Here is an 18,417-nt window from a genome sequence, read left to right as displayed (position 1 = left end):
CCATCTTGGATTCCAAATTGGTGCCAGACATCGATGTCCGTCATCTACTCGTCGGTCCCGTTCCAAAAATACCCATATTGCATGGGTTCAAAGTGATTTTCACAAACCGGAAGTCGCCATCTTGGATTCCAAAACGACACCGGACATCGATTTCCGTCATCTACTCGTCGGTCCCGTTCCAAAAATACCCATATTGCATGGGTTCAAAGTGATTTGCACAAACCGGAAGTCGCCATCTTGGATTCCGAAACGACACCGGACATCGATTTCCGTCATCTACTCGTCGGCCCCGTTCCAAAAATACCCATATTGCATGGGTTTGAAGCGCTTTCCACAAACCGGAAGTGGCCATCTTGGATTCCAAAACGACACTGGACATCGATTTCCGTCATCTACTCGTCGGTCCCGTTCCAAAAATACCCATATTGAATGAGTTCAAAGTGATTTTCACAAACCGGAAGTCGCCATCTTGGATTCCAAAATGGCGTCAGACATCGATTTCCGTCATCTACTCGTCGGCCCCGTTCCAAAAATACCCATATTGCATGGGATCAAAGTGATTTTCACAAACCGGAAGTCGCCATCTTGGATTCCAAAATGACGTCGGACATCGATTTCCGTCATCCAGTCGTCGGCCCCGTTCCAAATATACCCATATTGAATGGGTTCAAAGTGATTTTCACAAACCGGAAGTCGCCATCTTGGATTCCAAAACGACACCGGACATTGATTTCCGTCATGTATTCATCGGCCCCGTTCCAAAAATACCCATATTGCATGGGTTTGAAACGCTTTTCACAAACCGGAAGTCGCCATCTTGAATTCCAAAACAACTACGGACATCGATATCCGACATCTATTCGTTGGTCTCGTTTTAAAAATACCCATGTTATAAGGTAAAAAGAGCCAAATTGTGTACACTTTGAGCATGTTTTGCCAACACACTCCGTCAGCATTACTCTTTGCGTAATCGCTTACACTCTCTTTCCGACTGCGTGCCCTCATTGTGTTCGTGTTGTTACACTTTGCGCGCGTCTGTCTCCTCTTTGTGCAGTGGTTAAATTCTGCTCTTTGCGCGCATTGTGCGAGTTGATGCCAGCCCTGGTTACTTGTATCCCAGGCGGTACCACGGGAGGTAGGGATAGGAGTTACTGGACAAGAGGCTAGGGACCACAAATGGGGTCTTTTTTATACCTGCAGGTACGCGAAGTACCAATGGTACGCATTGTCCAGTCATTTACCACCCTGCCTTATCCACTTAACTTATCAAACACATTTGCTTTCCGAAAATCTCCAAAAAAAATATAGCAATTTTAAAAGCAAAACAATATTGAAATTGGTTTCGTGAGAGCTCCGTCATTGCGACGTGATAAAGTGAACACATGAAATATAGCTTCGTCTTCGTCGACAGTGAGAAGACTCGATCCGTCAGTGTCGCCGCAAGTCGATCATGACACTTTAACAGCCCTGCTTCCGCTAGACAGACAGTTAAGTTCGCAATTTTGCCGCTAAATGGTGCTAATATGCAAATAAAATTGAGCATTTTAAGCAAGCTGTATTCGTGATCTATATGAGATACAAAGTTCGAGTCTTTCGAAAAGTTGTTCAGAATGTCAAGGACATTTAGAAGACAGAGAGATTGGTTTGCAATTTTGCCGCTACATGGCGCTAGTAAGCATGCAAAATTGACAATTTCAAGCAAGTTCTGTATTGTGATCCACATGAGATATAAAGAACGAATCTCTTGCAAAGTTATTCAGAAAGTTAAGGACATCCGCAAGATAGACTATTTTCTTCTAAATTTTGCCGCTATTCCGGTTATTCAAGATTGATTGACTTCACATTCCAGTGATTTATGATAGATTCACTCCATATCCAAGAGATTCATGTCAGATTCACTGCATATACAAGTGAGTCAAGTCTGATTTGCATTATAGTCAAGTGATTCAGGGAAGATCTATGTAAGATTCGTTCCAAATGATTCGTGTCGGATTCATTACGTATTCGAGTGCATCAGGTATGATTCACTTTATAGGTCTAAATTATTTCATATTCAAGTAAATCAGGTCTGATTCATTTCTGGTTTAGGTAATTCATTTTTGTTTAACTGCTTTTTTCAAGCACTAAATTGCTGACTGATTCACATCATTTTCAACAGATTCTGAATTGATCTACTTTATTTTTACCTACTTTTTTTATTGACTTTAGATTCACCACATATTTAAGTAATTCAGGTATGACACCACAGTCAAGAGTTTCTGGTCTGATTCACTTCATTTTCCAGTGATTCAGTTCTGATTTGCTTCATTTTCTAGTGATTCGGTTTTATTCAAGACTCCATTTTGAAGATCGGTTCTTTGCAAATCCTAAGGATCTCGAGATATAGCCATTTAAATTTTCCTATTTTAAGGTGATGCTAAAATTTTTGGCGTTTGGGGTGTGGTGGGTGTTTCAATATCCAACTGGTTATTGCAATACTTATTTTATTGAGTCCGTATTTATGACGGGTAGTGTATAAAAGCCAACCGTCTGGAGAAGTTTAGGGCAAAAATAAACATGTCCATGATTGATACAAGTGTGTTCATCTAAAGGCCACAATGATACGATTAGTCACATTTCTTGTACTATTGTGAAAATGCAATATATATATACCTCCAGTAGCTTTTGAAGGGGTCTTGGAGGACATTTGTAGCCGGGCATGTGGTGAATTGCTACTTGAAGTAAGATGCTTACCAATATTACTTGCAGATAAATTAAGATTTACTCTCCTTCGTTCTAGTATTTTGTGCAACGACTTGCTCATCACACACAAAACAATTTCATTGGAAATTTTGTAAAAAAAAACAGTCATAACAATTGGACATGTTTTTATAATAAAAGGGTATTTTTTTAATATATTTTTTCATTTCTATTTACGAAATTTTTAACACTGGATTAGTTAATTGCGGAGCCATGGGCTCTTCTTCCCTTCCAAAGGAAGTCATTATAACTTTTTTAATTCATAAGTGACGATCTCGCGAATGCTCCAGGTCCTAAGCGTGACTAGAGTGTGTTCTAACAATAAGTACTACACCAAGTCAATCCCTCGTTGGAACATGTGATTTTTTGTGCTTTTAGTTATGGACCATCCGAGTGGAATTTCTGACTACTATCGAAAGTCTAGACATTACTTTGCAAACTAGACAAATTGAAGTGGAATTCGTGAACACGTATTCTCGGTGTTTGGATGAGCATCTAATTGTGCGCTTTACGAAAGAGGACCACGTGATTGAGTTGATATCGAATCCAGGTTGTCTACTTCGTTTATTCTCTTGTAGTGCAGCAGTAACGTGCCCTATCTAGTCATGAGTTTAGTTCTGACCAAGATGACATGTAACTTTTCGCAAATTTCGCTTTAATTTTCCTATTTAATCCAATTCCGAAGTATTTGTCCTCCCTGGATTGTCGACTTTTTTGTGATAATTGTTAAATTTTCAAGTTAATACACATCATCTTGAGATTCTTAGTGTTTTCGATTAGGATGACACAGTTAAATGATAATTATGGAAATCGTTTTATGTTCATTCGAAAATAGTTTTCGTTTTAAAAATGAAAAAAGAGCAAGTTTAGCAACACATTTTTAGAAATTTGTTTTAAGAATGCAGAAGATCCTTTTTCTACATTTGTTACTTTCGAAGATATATAAGGCCGTTAGAAAGGGACCAGAATTTGTTATCTTCTCATTCGGCGTAATGGCGCTTAAGTCCAGGCTTCCGAGTCAAGACATACGGGAGAAAAAACAATTTTCCATTCCAGGAAAAAGGAAGAAACAGCGATAAAGTGTGCATGAACAGTTTTCGTGACGCTACTCCCAACGTTCTCACCTATTATCTCAGTTTCTACTATTACTATTTTTTCGCTTATCATGTTTGTTCATTCGTGAATAATCTGATCGTCATATATTTAGGCATTATCTTCAAACTCAAAGTCTGCACTGTGCTGTTGGTCATTTTATATAGGATCACATCCGGTGTTGCTGAGCAGCGATGAGAAACATGAAGCACGATGAACTTTCCTAGACATTGAAACAGAATCTGCGAATGAACATGAACAACGCTCCTATTTAAAGATAAAACTGTTCTGGAAAAGTAGTAACTAGATATAGTTCAATACCGTCAAAATGAATTTTGAATTCACGCAGATAATTTGTCGAAGGCATTGAACATATAGCATGCATCCCCAGAGCCCTAAAGGTTTTGGCCAATCATAGTAAGTTTCTGCCACATAGTGCGGTGGCACAATCATGCACTCACATCTCACCTCACCACCGCCGGCATCAGACAGATGTAGCCATATATGAGCGGAATTTAATTTTCCATAAAAAGACAATGAAATGAAAATTAAATCCAACTGTTGGTCTGGACGCTGACTGACGACTGGACTCTGGCTGTGTCTGACTGACAGGGGCTGGCCGGCGTCCGTCTGCTCCGTGGCTAATTTTCTCCGCCTCATCCAACGCGCAACCATAACAGCGCAGCGCCGCATTGATCTCGTTCTGATTTTCTGACTATTTTTTCCCGTTCTTTTTCCCCATATCTTCCAATAACGTGGCAGACCATCAACGGAATCGTTCGTAGCGCCTTTAATGGTAGTGGAGCGCCACCGGCGAGACCTACGCACCCGAGCACGTCCCAAGAAGCACATCAACAGCTGTCACTACCAAGGACACATCCGAGGTCATGAGCACTCCCGAGTGGCCCTGTCCGCCTGCAATGGGCTGGTGAGTGGATGATTTCTTCTCTTTCTTTATATGTATATCTCTCCCTCATAACGAGTTGCAATTATTGAACGTATCATTATAATATCGTTAGGATAATTGATTAATTTATCGGCAGTCTTGACGAATGCTTCGTTCGAAGAAACACATGATCGCTCTTTATTTCGCGATAATGGCATCATCGGACAAAATAAACTCTCAATCAGATTTCATCATCAGTCCGGGTAGCTAATTAATTACTGACAAATCGTGAGTTTTTCATTACGAGAGAATACAAAGTTAGTAACAAGGTGCTCCTAAGAAACATAACGAGGTTATGTAATTAAAATTATAACGTGATATTCAAAATTCTGAGCAGACCAATATTTGAACAGACAGATTATGATCATGAATTTCACAGATATTTTATTCCAGTATAATGAATCAATCTAGTGTAAGGTTACTAGACGTACTCTTTTAAGAGAGCATGTACTCTTTTTTGCCTTAAAAAATTGTGTACATTATGTTTTGCTAAACGGGCCAAATGTACTTTTTTCTTCATTTCTTATATCTAGGTGTTCTGTGTTAGACAACACTATCATCCTAATTTGGTAAAACAAATCTAAGATTTTATTTACATTTTGTTAACAACATACTACATTTCATTTGCCGTAGCAGTTCAGATTTTTTTCAGGTGAGTTGATTTCACCTGCTTATAAAAAAACGCTTTTAATTTACTTAACCTAACTTAACCTAAACATATAACGCATTAATCGTGGCATAAGACGATTGTAACGATTTTTGCCTGAAATTATTATTAATTTTATTTGACATTTGTTCCAATGTTTCAACATTTGATATTCTATGTAGCTCATTGGTACTATACCAGGGAGGAAGCTTCAGAATCATCTTCACAATTTTATTTCAAATCCTCTGCAGAGTTTTCTTCCTGGTATTACAACAGTTAGTCCATATTGGTACAGCATGCAACATAGTTGGTTTGAAAATCAAAAGCTTGATTTTAAGACAAATTTTCGATTTTCTATTAATAAGGGGATAGAGACATTTTACATATTTATTACATTTGACTTGAATGCCCTCAATGTTATTGTTGAAAGTTAAATTAATATCTAGCATGAGCCCTAGATACTTAACTTCATCTGACCAATTAATTGGAACCTATCTCAACGAGACAACATGTCTACTTGAAGGTTTCAAAAAGAGCTTTTGTTTATGTGGGAATATTATAAGTTTAGTTTTGGAAGCATTAGGAGAAGTATGCAAGTATGAAAAATAAATATCCAAACTTTTTGAAATCTACTACAGATGACACGCAGACTTCGTCCTTTGGAGGAGAGGCCTGTGTCATCCGCAAACAAAGATTTTTGATATGAATCAGGTATGAAAATATTGTATAATATTGGTCCCAAAATGCGGCCTTGAGGAACACCAGCTCTTTCAGGAAGTCTTTCAGACCTGGAGTTCTGATAATTAACCTAAAGTGTACAGATATGTTTGAATTATTCTAACAATGTATGTTGGGAAATTTAAGGTTATTTTTTAATTTCTTTATTAGTATCATTTCAAACATTACATTCATTTCTTATATCTAGGAATTCTGTGTTATAAGAAAACACTATCATCCTAATTTGGTAAAACAAATTTAGGATTTTATTAACATTTGTAAACAACATATTACATTTAATTTGCCGTAGCAGTTCAGATTTGATACAGGTGAGTTGATTTCACTTGCTCATAAGAGGAGAAAAATAACGTTTTTAATTTACTTAACTTAACTTAACCTAAACATATAACGCATTAATCGTGATAATAGAAGATTGTAACGAATTTTGCCTGAAATTATTAATTATTTTATTTGACATTCGTTCCAATGTTTCAGCATTGGATATTCTACGTAACTCATTGGTACTATACCAGGGAGGAAGCCTCAGAATCATTTTCAAAATTTTGTTTGGAAGGAAATCCCCTGATTCCCCTAATGGAGTTCAAGATCTCCTGCCTAAATTCCCCAAATTCGGAACAACTGACCACGATAGGCGGCTCTCTTTGCTTCCTCACTTCAATCAAAGAGCCCGGGCTAGAGGCTGCTTCGATTTGGTGTTCGGAAAATTTGTCTAGAGCATCGATCAGATTGCTCATTTCGATACAATTATCAACATTATTCATTTCAGAAAATTCGCATTCCGGAGAAACGTCCTTTCTTCCATTCTTGCCATGTTTAGTGACAGTTTTAAATCCCACTTTTTTGGAAGGAAGTTGTGAATTCAGAGATTCGCTCTTCCTTTTGTTTGTAGTTGCAACCATGTTTAGGGAATGAACAGAAGAAGACGAGCACTGTTTTTGTAGCATTGAAAAGTACAAGGGAGGAATGACCTTCGGGTTAAAGTCCCTCTCAAACAACAACAAAAACTGAAAAGTACTGTTTTATTGCTTTAGGTAGTTTTTAAGAAAACTTCCAAGAGCAGAGAGAATTCGTGTATGCACAGCACGAAGGTACAATGCGCACTGCCTCTTTATCTCGATATCTCCCTATCTCGATGTGATTTTCATTCCCGAGACTAGATTTCAGAGGTTCAAAACAATTTGCGAAGACGAAATGCCGTCTGTTTGTTTTCAATTTTCGTGGTAAAGGAATGATTTTCTGTATTCATTAAAATTTATTCTATGTCTCGATCTCTCCAAATCTCGATGATCTCTCCGATACCAAGATATGGAACGTCAACTGTAGTATAGAATTCACTTATGAATCACCCCTCGACAAATTTCACTTCTGGACGAGCTGTTGTTATGTAAATTGAAATGTGATTGAGTCGATGGATTGAAATCTTTTTTAACCTTTACGTTACCGGCCTCTGACAAGGCATTTTCAAACAGATGGCATTTCGTCAATTTCCATTAGATTTTTTTGAAACTAACCTCAATTTACTTTAAAAAGGTTTCAGTTATTTGTCATAAATGGACAATTCTGTATTCGGAACCTTGCCGGAGATATTTCGGGTTGTACTGGGGTCACGAGGGTGCCAAATTCGGGATATGTGATTATTTGTTTTATTTATTTCAGCTACAACACTAAAGTTTTAATATAAAACGTGAGATAATGGTCGATTGTCATCATTTCAACATAATTTGAATAAGTGGACCGTACCGGAACATCGTAGCCGGTTCTGCCAGGGCCAGTTTGGGGACATTTCCGTTTCATGTCCAAAACATACCGTGCGACGTCTCAATCTTCATGAATGAGGGAGAACATGTCAATAAAGGAAAAATAAACTAAATATCCATAGATGTGGTCACTCCACAGCACCTGACACAGGTTCCGCCAGGGCCCCTTTGAGGACATTTCCGTTTTTTGTCGGAAACATACCGTGCGACGTATTAATCTTCGTGAATTCAAGAGAACATGTCAATAAAAGAAGAAAAAGCTCGATACGAACAGATGTGGCCACTCCAGATCTCCTTGTACAGGTTTCACGAGGGCTTCTTGGGGAACAATTTCATTTTATGTCCAAAAACATACCGTGCGACATCTCAATCTTAATGAATTTTAAATAACTTGTCAATAAATGAAAAATAACACGGTAATAAAAGATTTGGCCACTCCATAGCTTCTGGTACAGGTTCCTCAAAGGCTTCTTTGGGGATATTTCTGCTTTTGTCTCAATCTTTGGGAATTGTGAAAAAAAACATGTCAATAAAAGAAGAATCAACTTATAAACATGTGATGTGACCACTCCAAGCACAGGTTCCACCAGGGTCTCCTTGGAGATATTTCTGTTTTATATACATAACAAACCGTGTGACATGTCAATCTTCGTGAATTCGAAAGAACATGTTAATTAATGAAGTATGAACTAGGTATCAACTAATTATGTCACTCCTAAGCACCTGGTACTGGTTCCGCCAAGGCCTCTTGGGGAATATTTCAGTTTCATGTCCAAAACCTATTGTGCAACCTTTCAATCTTCATGAATTCGACAGAACATGTTAATTATTGAGAAATAAACCCTGTGTTTCCACTCCTGAGCATCACGTACAGGTTCCAGAAAGGCCTATTTTATGACATCACCGTTATTCGAAGGAAACATTATGTCAATAAGGTACAGTGGGGGAAGTGTATCAGTGGGGTAAGTGGATCATTTGTCAGTATAAAGCATAAATACTTGAATATGTTGAATGTTTTCGTACCATTGCTTCGTTTTAGGTTATGTTTTTACGCCCACACTGATACTATTGCGAAACTGGTACTACACGTACACTAACACAAGCAAACTTGTTAGCTGCAAAAAGTAATTAATTTGAAAATTGTTTTCCATCAATCAAAAATCCATTGTATCTCTGCCTAAAAGCGAATTCTATTATTTTTTTCGACGCATGGTGAACATTTCAGTTCTAATTAAATGAATCACAATGAAAAATATGTCATTTTTATAAATAAATACAAATATATTGGACATGGTACACTTACCCCTACTTTTTAATGGGGTGGGGTAAGTGGATCAAGAATAATTATCATTTAATGGCAGACTGCTTACGAGATTTTTAATAAGCTTTAATATCCGCAAATGTTGTTTTCCTTTATTTTGTTCCATTTCCATCTTGAATTTGTCAAATTGACCATAGAAAATTTGAATTAATCCACTTAAAAGTTGTTTTAACCTTTCTTGTATAAAAAAAAAAATATAAAAAAAAATTCAAAATTCACACGAAACTTTTCGTGGTTTATCTAAGTTGAGTTGTAAAAGAGCAAAATATACTAATTTTCCAATCGAAAGCATAGTATCGTACCTGATATGACCATATAAATTGTTCTAGACAGATGATACACATATATTCATAAATAAAATAGAACGATTTCAGTTTGTTATTCAAAAGTAAATGTAACTAATATTTTTAAACCAAGAGTGTTTTTCGAAAATATCGTTAGGAATTATCTTACAATACTTTTGTATAACTTATGCGTATAAATGGATGAATTTTCTCCAAATTTTTCTACTTACAATGTATTTTTTTTTTGTTCAAATTAGTATGAGCTAATATATACATACTTTTTATTATATTTTGATTAAATAAAGATACTTTTTAATGTTAAAGTATTAACATGTAACATTTCTAGCACTAATAACAAAAACGAGGGTTATATGATTCTTATTAAACATAATCACACTACATTTGTTTCGAGAACAGATTTTTTTTAATGGTGATCCACTTACCCCACCATGGTGGAACAAGTGAATCATTTGGCGCAAATTTGTAAGTCTCTCATACTCAATACATAACAATCAGAAAAATCGGAATAAATGACGATATGAAGTATAATAGTCCCTTATTTGTTATCCACAGAAAAAAGTTTAAGTTACATTATTCACGTTAGCTGTACATAACAATGAAGCTAACTATTGATTTTTCTGTATCCACTTACCCCACGGTACCTTAAATGAAGAATGACCTAGCTACCAACAGATCTGGCTACTCCAGAGCACATGGAATAGGTTTCGCTAAAAACACTTTTTTGAAAATTTTCCGTTATTTGAACAAAACATGATGTGCCACGGGTAAAGCATAATGAAAATTCTGGAAAGTGTTCAAATAAATCTAGGATAAAATACATACAAACTGATGTGGCTTCTCTTCACTGATGCAGTCTTAGGTAAGATCTTTCTGATCTGATGTTTTCCACGATTTTTGGAAAATCTGTTATGCAGATCTTCATGAATACGCCAAGAATGCACTGTGCAACTAGTTAAAACTCAGCAGAAAGCTGAGAAGAAAACGAACAAGGAATCCACCAAAACTTTGTTTCGAACATCATCAAAAATCCAACAAGAATCCTAAAAAGGTTTTGGCTAGAATGTTACCAAGAATCTATTGTAAATTTCGAAGAAAATTTTCTATTAATTACTCAGGGTTCTCAATAAATTTGTTGATAAAATCTTTAAAGGTATTCGCTTTGGAATTCCTCATGAATACACCATAAAAACAGTCTTATGATTTATGAAATCCTTTTAGCTTACTGACCTTTAGCATATTTACTGCCGTTTAAAGAAGAATAAATTTGACTAAACGTCGGTTCCGTCAATCGTACCACTTATTCAATTATTTAATTTGGAACCCACACGAGATTTCATCTATTACCCGCAAAGGGTTTTCCTACAGATTAGTGTTCGGTCCATCGATTGTGTCACTTGCAACTACGGGAGAGAGAGCGATGCAATAGAAATCAGACGTGTCCGGTTCGCGCAGTGCGAAGAAAAAGTGGTGTAATCCAGTCATAAATATTTGGTCCATCGATTGTATTGCTTGCTCCAGCTGGAGCGAGCGATGGAACCGGAAACACCCACTAACACAATGTACTTGGAATTGTGGAGATGCAGAGGTATATTCAGTCTTTGAACTCTCGGTTCGTGCTCTTTGAGAATGGTTCGCTAATCCCATGTTCCAATCACTAAATCTCTGTGCATCTTCGACTGCTCTGGTCAATCACGGAGTGCAACCACGAAGCGGTCATCTATGTTTGTGCTCATGCTCATTATCCACAAATGTTTTACTTACAAATTTTTTATGCATTTTTTTTGTTTTTGGTGCTTGAAACTTAATAAGCCAGTTCATTTGCCCCAATTCAAATTGTATTGCTCTGGAGTGGCAAAATCTTAGTTTATTGCCAAGTTTTCTCAAATTCATGAAGATTAAGACGTCGCACGGTATGTTTTCGACAATAAACGGAAATGTCCTCAAAGAGGCCCTGGCGGAACCTGTGTCAGGCACTCTGAAGTTGCCAATTCTATGAATATTTAGTTTATTCTTCCTTTATCGACATGTTCTTTTGAATTCAAGAAGATTGAGACGTCGCACGGTATGTTTTGGACATAAAACGGAAATGCCCCCAAAGAGGCCTTCGTGGAACCTGTGCCAGGAGATCTGGAGTGGCCAAATCTGTTTGAACCGGGGTTTTTCTTCTTTTATTGACATGTTCTCCCGAATTCATGAAGATTGAGTCGTCGCACGGTATGTTTTGGACATGAAACTGAAATGTCCCCAAATTGGCCCTGGCGGAACCGGCTACCATGTTCCGGAACGGTTCACTTATTCGAATTATGTTGAAATGTTGACAATAGACCATTATCATATATTTTACATAAAAACTCCAGTGTTGCAACTGCAATAAATAAAAATATAATCACATTTCCAAAATTTAGCACCCTCGTGACCCCAGTACAACCCGGAATACCTCCGGCATGGTTCCGAATTCAGAATTCTCCATTTATGACGAATAACTGAAACCTTTTAAAAGCAAACTGACGATGGTTTAAAAAAAATCGAATGGGAATTGACGAAATGGTAGGTATTTGAAAATGCCTTGTCGGAGGTTGGTAACGTAAAGGTTAATCTTTTATAATATGAACATTGAGATATTGAAGTGCATAAAAATCGTGTCATACTAAGAAAAACGTGCCCTTTCCTTCAAACTACAAAAAAAAAACTATTTTTTTTTTATTAAAATCATCCAATTTGGGGATGGGGAGAAAAGGTGGACGTGCTGCTTGCTCAAACAAAGCCGTAAAGTCCCCTGCACTTCCACAAGAAAACACTGGGAGTTTGGATATGGGAAGGGTTGTTTAACGAATCCCTTATTCCGTTTTAGTCAATGATAAACTAATAATTTGGAATGAACGCATGATTATGAGGTCTTCTTGTCCCATGCGTGTCATATTTACTCCGCACCTCGTCAAAAAACTTTATTAAAAGGGACATTAAAAAAATCTTTATTTGACATATACCTTGTATTTTTTTCAATCCTATTGATTGCGTCATTTAAAACAAAAGATGAATTTGCGCTTGCAAAGGAATACTCTTTGAAAATTGAGCTAATAAACCTTGATTTGAATCGACATATCCTAAGGTTTTCTTCTTGCCCCATGTTCTATAAGATGAGACACTTTCTGTTTATCCTCAAAAACTGGGAAAAAAAAATCGTAATCTGGACAATTTCTACCAGAAACCTATATTTTTCATTTGTTGTTTATTTCCTTGAGGATGACATCTGATGTCAGAGAAAAATAATAAATTACCACTTTTGCTCAAATTGGGAAACTTTTCATTGAATTTTTCGAAAAAGGTTCTTCATTGACTGTGCATCGTTTTGCTTCCTCTGAAGAAAATCTTCAAGGATTTTATGAAGGAATTGATTGGAAACTCGTAAAAACTGAAGAACCACACAACAAACTTTTGAAAAATGTCAGGGGAAATCCTGAATTTCTGGAGGAAATCCAGAAGCGAAACTGTAAGTAAAAATGCGTAAAAAAAACGTTCTGCGTTATGAAAGCGTTTTGAAAAACAGTGTAGGAAATGTTAACATCACGAGTACCTCACGAGTGTTAACCAACGCAAAACAAACATGACAGATTCGCGAACAGTCTTGGTGTAAGTAAGTTTTGACCCGCCTGCTCGGGAGAACATACCAAAAAGATTGCAAACGGTCCACGAACATTTACTCGCGAGTATTCGAACAAGGTGTGATTTATTATATATTTGGCAGACAAATCAATTGTATATTCGTCAAATTGACATTAAACTAGGGTAGAAGCACCAATCTTCGACCCAGCACTAGTTTTCGACCCATTCATACGATTTAGGCTTACTTTGTATGAAAATCCGAAAATTGGCACAAAATTCTAGTGGGTCGAAAATTAGTGCTTTTCCCCTACTAGCTCGTAGTCAATAACCCTTGGACACCAGTAATCTCTGACGGAAAAAAGCTTTTTTTTAAAGCGCATTTAACTCTGACAAGTTTTAGCTTCGTTTACTCGCGAGTACGACAGATATGATTAAATCACCACTTTAATGCTCGCGAGCATTTTGTTTTGTTGTTGTTCTTGGTCAGCAAACATTCTCTCCACCTTCCATAACTGATGAACAATTCTCAATTTAGTTTTTTTGATAAAAAAAAAGTGTTTGAGCTTTAAGAATTCGTGGTTTTAAATTTTTTGTATTAAGCTTTACACGCAAATAAAACGTTTCTAGAAAAAGCGAACATCCAGTCGCGAATTCCAGAACAATCTGATTTCGCCTTTGCAAATATACACCATGAACGCAAATCATGCAATCTGGAACTTTGTTCCACAAACCATTCGTAACGCCTGCAAAACTGATCGATCCGTGATTTTTTTCCACTTATCACGAACATTGTTCTCGGAAACAGAAACGATATTCATGACGGCGTTTCACAAACCGTGATTTTAATCACAAATAACAAGATCTTCTTACGGTACACTTTTTGTATTTGAATATGTAGTTTTAGAATATTTTCTCCAAATATGAATATGCTGCTGCTATTTTAGCTACAATGCCATAAAGATGCAATCCGTAGAAAGATAGCAAGGCAGCAGAAAATCCGTACTAGCAAAGCTTTCGAAAGGCACGATTCTGTAGGATATGTCAAATTCCAGCAGTAAACCGGCAGTCCTTACCAAAAGGCATAAATTTGCACCAGCAACAACGGCAGAAAAAACTAACCAAATTATCTGTGTGGAAAACAGTTGAACATTCCATTAAAAAATCGCTGGAATGCTATTGGAATTGCCGATTCACATTCACGTCTCCTTCGTTGACTATCGTTTATTTGTTGTTGTGCTGTGTTATTAGTTTTGACAGTGCGCATGAACTGAGTTCTTGTTATCAAGAACAAAATCGTGAAACTTTTTTACATTATGGATTCTCGCTACCGTGATTTTCAAGTCATGTCATTGAGAGCGTTACGAAACCTGCATGCAAGTGGAGCAGACAAGAACTGTCTTCTTGGATCGGTGATGACGTTCATAAAAATGAGATGCAAGTATTCATGCTTTTGGGAACCGAATCACGAGATAGGACATGTCATGTGTTCTGTTCATTATGACTTTTTGTTCACGCATATGGGAACGGATTTTTTGCGTGTAAGAAATGTAACATGCATGCAGCAATACAAATCTGAACTGCAAAATTAGTAAAAAAAAAGATAATTATTGTAATGTTGCACTTCGGAAACTAGAACATTCTTTTTCACTAGCAGCAAATCTAACATAATAGACTTTCAAACATCTTGAACTACCATTCTTTACTGCTAACTTAACGATCCAAAATGATGTTATTTTTACGATTAAATGGCGTGTTTAATAACACTACTGTCGGTGATCGTTAAGTTCACCTGACATGCCCACTGACACGAGGTATCCACGTTTTATCGGTTTCACTTCAACCTCGATGTCAACGATTTAAATGAAATAATCGATTTCAGTTGTACTCCATGAAAACTAGAATTTCCAGCCGGAATGGGGCAAAAATGTTATTATCGTTGACAGTCCGCTGGCTAATGAAAACCGTATTTCACCGTTTCTATTAGTTGATGGTGAAACGCCACTCGTTTTCAGTTACAGCTAAGCCAGTGTCGCACAGCGTGATGTAAACTTTTAACAATATTTATTGAAGGCAGATGGCGTCAAGTCTGCTATTTTACATTCTCATGCATTCCGGACATTCTATTTCAAATGCTAGCTAAGCAGTAAATTAATGATTATCAGCTTCCCAGTAATTCACGTCACTGCGACTAGGTTTACTCAATGTTCATTGCGGAGGTGACCCAAGAAAAAAATCCAATTCTTTCAATTACTAAGATTGTAATACCGAATTGACACTTAAAATCCCCGTAAATTTCATGACCAACACGAGTCGCCTGAATCGATTGCCGTCATCATCGACCATGTCGAGTTCGAGTGATGTTTTGCTCTACAAGAGTCCCAACAGAGCCACAAATTGACATTTTCCGGACGGATTAGTTTAAGAGTTCCAGTTCGTAAAGTGATAAATCTTTATTAGCACACGAACCTCCCTCTTATGTCGGTTCCAATTAGACTCACACCACGTCCATTCAGTGCTTGATCGCAAAAGTCTATGTCTTGGCCACTGAAACCAACCGACGGTTGTCGCTCTCGAGACTTGACCGTCGACTTGATATTTATTAATCCCAGTCACGACTGGGGTCCATTTCGAGCTTAATTGACTGGTAATCGTTCGGTGCATAATATTTTAATTAATCTCGGGGGCATTCCGTGTTGGCCCCTGGCGGGTTGCGCCACGAGCCGACACGGGTTAAGCCGTGGAATGTCATACTAGAGAGACATCGGAAGCTTAATGAGATTTCTAGTTTCACATTTGCATCGTATGCTTTGATATAAATTCCGTTTTTTTATCGAATTGTAGATAGGTTTGGAATTGTACGCTGCATTAAAATAAGATGTTCACAACTCAGAAGCAATTAAAAATTGTCGAGAATATACCAATAATCTTCCGAGGAATCTATAGCTGTACAAACCATAGCCAAAAATTCTGCGGTTTAGTTGAGGACAACTCAGCGAAAGCTAGCGGTGGTAATCCTTCTTGGATATCGTCTTGGAAAAAAAAAAAAAACCTCTAAGAAGGTCTCTTCTTCTTTTGTTTGTTCACTAAAAATGATAGCAACCACGAACAACAGGAAGGGTGAATCTCAGAATTGAAAGCTTCCTAAAAAAAAAAGCGGGATATAAAACTGTTACCGGACGTGGTAAAATTGGAAGAAAAGACATTTCTCCGGAATGCGAACTTTCTTCCAAGGGTGAAATGAAAACTGTTGATAATTGTATCGAAATGAGCAATCAATTCGATGCTCTAGACAAAACGCCAAATCGAAGCAGTGTCTAGCCCAGGCTCTTTGATTGACGTGAGGAAGCAAAGAGTGCCGCCTATCGTGGTCAGTTGTTCCTAATTTGGGGGATTTAGGCAGCAGATCTTGAGGAAGAGGAATCAAGGTCTCCTTCCAAATCGCAAAGAATGGAGACTTTCGCGTTTTGCCGAGGATCTCCCAACTGGTGGGGAACGTGCCTTTGGAGCCGGCCTTCTGATACCTGTCCAGTGAAGGAAGATACCACCAAGTTTATATGCTCGAATTGCGGGGGCAAACATAAGTCAAATTTTTGGGCTTGTCCTCCGCGTAGGCGAGTCGTCGAGTCTCATGCCAGGTAGATGAAAGATAATATCCGTAACGATAACGGTCGTTCACAAACTAATGTTAATCCGTCGGGTAGCCGTTCGAATATCTTAATTTCGAATGTGTCTTCCTAAGGAAAATCCTTTACCGATATCGTAGCAGGTAATTTGAACTCCTCCCCTATTCATACTAAGAGTACCCATTCTAATTGTTTCAAATCAAATGGGAAAAAAATCTGCCGCCACAGGAAACATCTACTCCGCCTCTTCGTCTACCGAAAATTCTTATGGGAAATCATCAGATAGTGTACCCACTTACTATATGTCTGCCTTTGATTTTAATTTTCTAACTGAACAATTGAATCTAATGATTGAAGCAATGTTCAACGCCACCACTATGACTGAAGCAGTCCAAGCCGGTGTTAAATTTACTAATCAAATTGTTATTGGATTACGTTTTTCTAATGGATCCTATAAATAATAATGTAATATTTTAAATTGGAATGCTCGTTCTTTGAATGGTAAAGAGAGCGAGCTGTTCAATTTTCTTACAGCTAATAACGTGGATATAGCAGTTATTAGGGGTCGTCCATAAATGACGTAGCTTTTTAGGGGGGAGGGGGGTCTTCACGAATTTGTGACGAAGTGTGACCAGGAGGAGGGAAGGGTCCTAGCTACTGGACGTAGCATTTTGAATTAAGTCCGTAAAAAGAAAGGCGCTGAAAAAAATTGCATACAATTATTTTTTATGAAACTTCTTTTTATTTACTTATAAACTTGGGTTATGAAATTATGATTAAGCTTCAAAACATTCATATGACAGGATTGAAAAAATATCTATGAAACTTTAGATTTTCTTGATAAATGCAATCAAACAGATGTTTTGAAGCTTCAAATAATTATGTGAATATTATATTATATTCGCGTCTTAATTAATAAATTGATAAATAAACAAAATAAGTTTAATTAATTGAATAAAAATCAATGCTCTAACTACTTGGAGTACATATTTTTTGCCATTTGTTAACATGACATAAAGTCAGCCGTTTTAGTTTTATCCATATTTTCTGTTGGGGCTTTATTTCTTCAAGAAAGTAAAATATGCTCTTCTTGGCAAATATTACATTTAAAGCAAGATATTTATTCCGTGAGTTATGCCTTCAATGTTGCAGGAGATCTCCACCCAATCAACTCATCATTTGTTTTGATATATCAATGCTCTTGATGGAATAGCCTGAATATTAATGAGGATAATAGATTCGAGTGTTAACAAAATTGCCCTATCATTAAATTTTGTTAATAACTCAGTAATTTGAAGAATTTTTATTATTCAACGGTTTCATTATAGGTTGTATTTCAGATTATTTCAGTATGGAAACAATAATAAAAATCAACTGAAATATTAATAGAGATTATTGTATTTGTATAATAATCGCTAAAATTTTCTAAACATTCCAAACATTTCAAGTGTAATCTCTTATTTATCTGTCCACTGTTTGCTAAAATGATTTGGAATTGGATAATATTAACGATGATTCATTTCAAATTAATATATTTTCTTGATCATCTTCATTGAAATCTATTTCCTAACAACGAATAATTAAAAAAAAAACAATCCTCTAATATAACGAATTTTTCGTTCAATATATTATAAAATATATTGGACC

The 18,417-nt window shown here is 36.8% G+C and overlaps 1 protein-coding gene across 1 annotated transcript in view; it reads left to right on the top strand.

Moving 5' to 3' along the window:
• The window catches only part of LOC5566567 (A disintegrin and metalloproteinase with thrombospondin motifs 12), a gene marked incomplete at its 5' end in the record, with an annotated part of 109,827 nt that overhangs the window by 24,795 nt on the left and 66,615 nt on the right, over positions 1-18,417 (top strand). Inside the window, one exon of the mRNA XM_021848901.1 lies at positions 4,594-4,759. Within this exon, the coding sequence (XP_021704593.1) occupies positions 4,594-4,759 (166 nt within the window). The remainder of the gene's footprint in view (positions 1-4,593; positions 4,760-18,417) is intronic.

Source organism: Aedes aegypti, chromosome 3, assembly GCF_002204515.2.
Source record: "Aedes aegypti strain LVP_AGWG chromosome 3, AaegL5.0 Primary Assembly, whole genome shotgun sequence".
In the NCBI taxonomy this organism is placed as follows: domain Eukaryota; kingdom Metazoa; phylum Arthropoda; class Insecta; order Diptera; family Culicidae; genus Aedes; species Aedes aegypti.
Note: the sequence above shows the minus strand (reverse complement) of the source record. Positions and strands in the feature narration are given on the sequence as shown.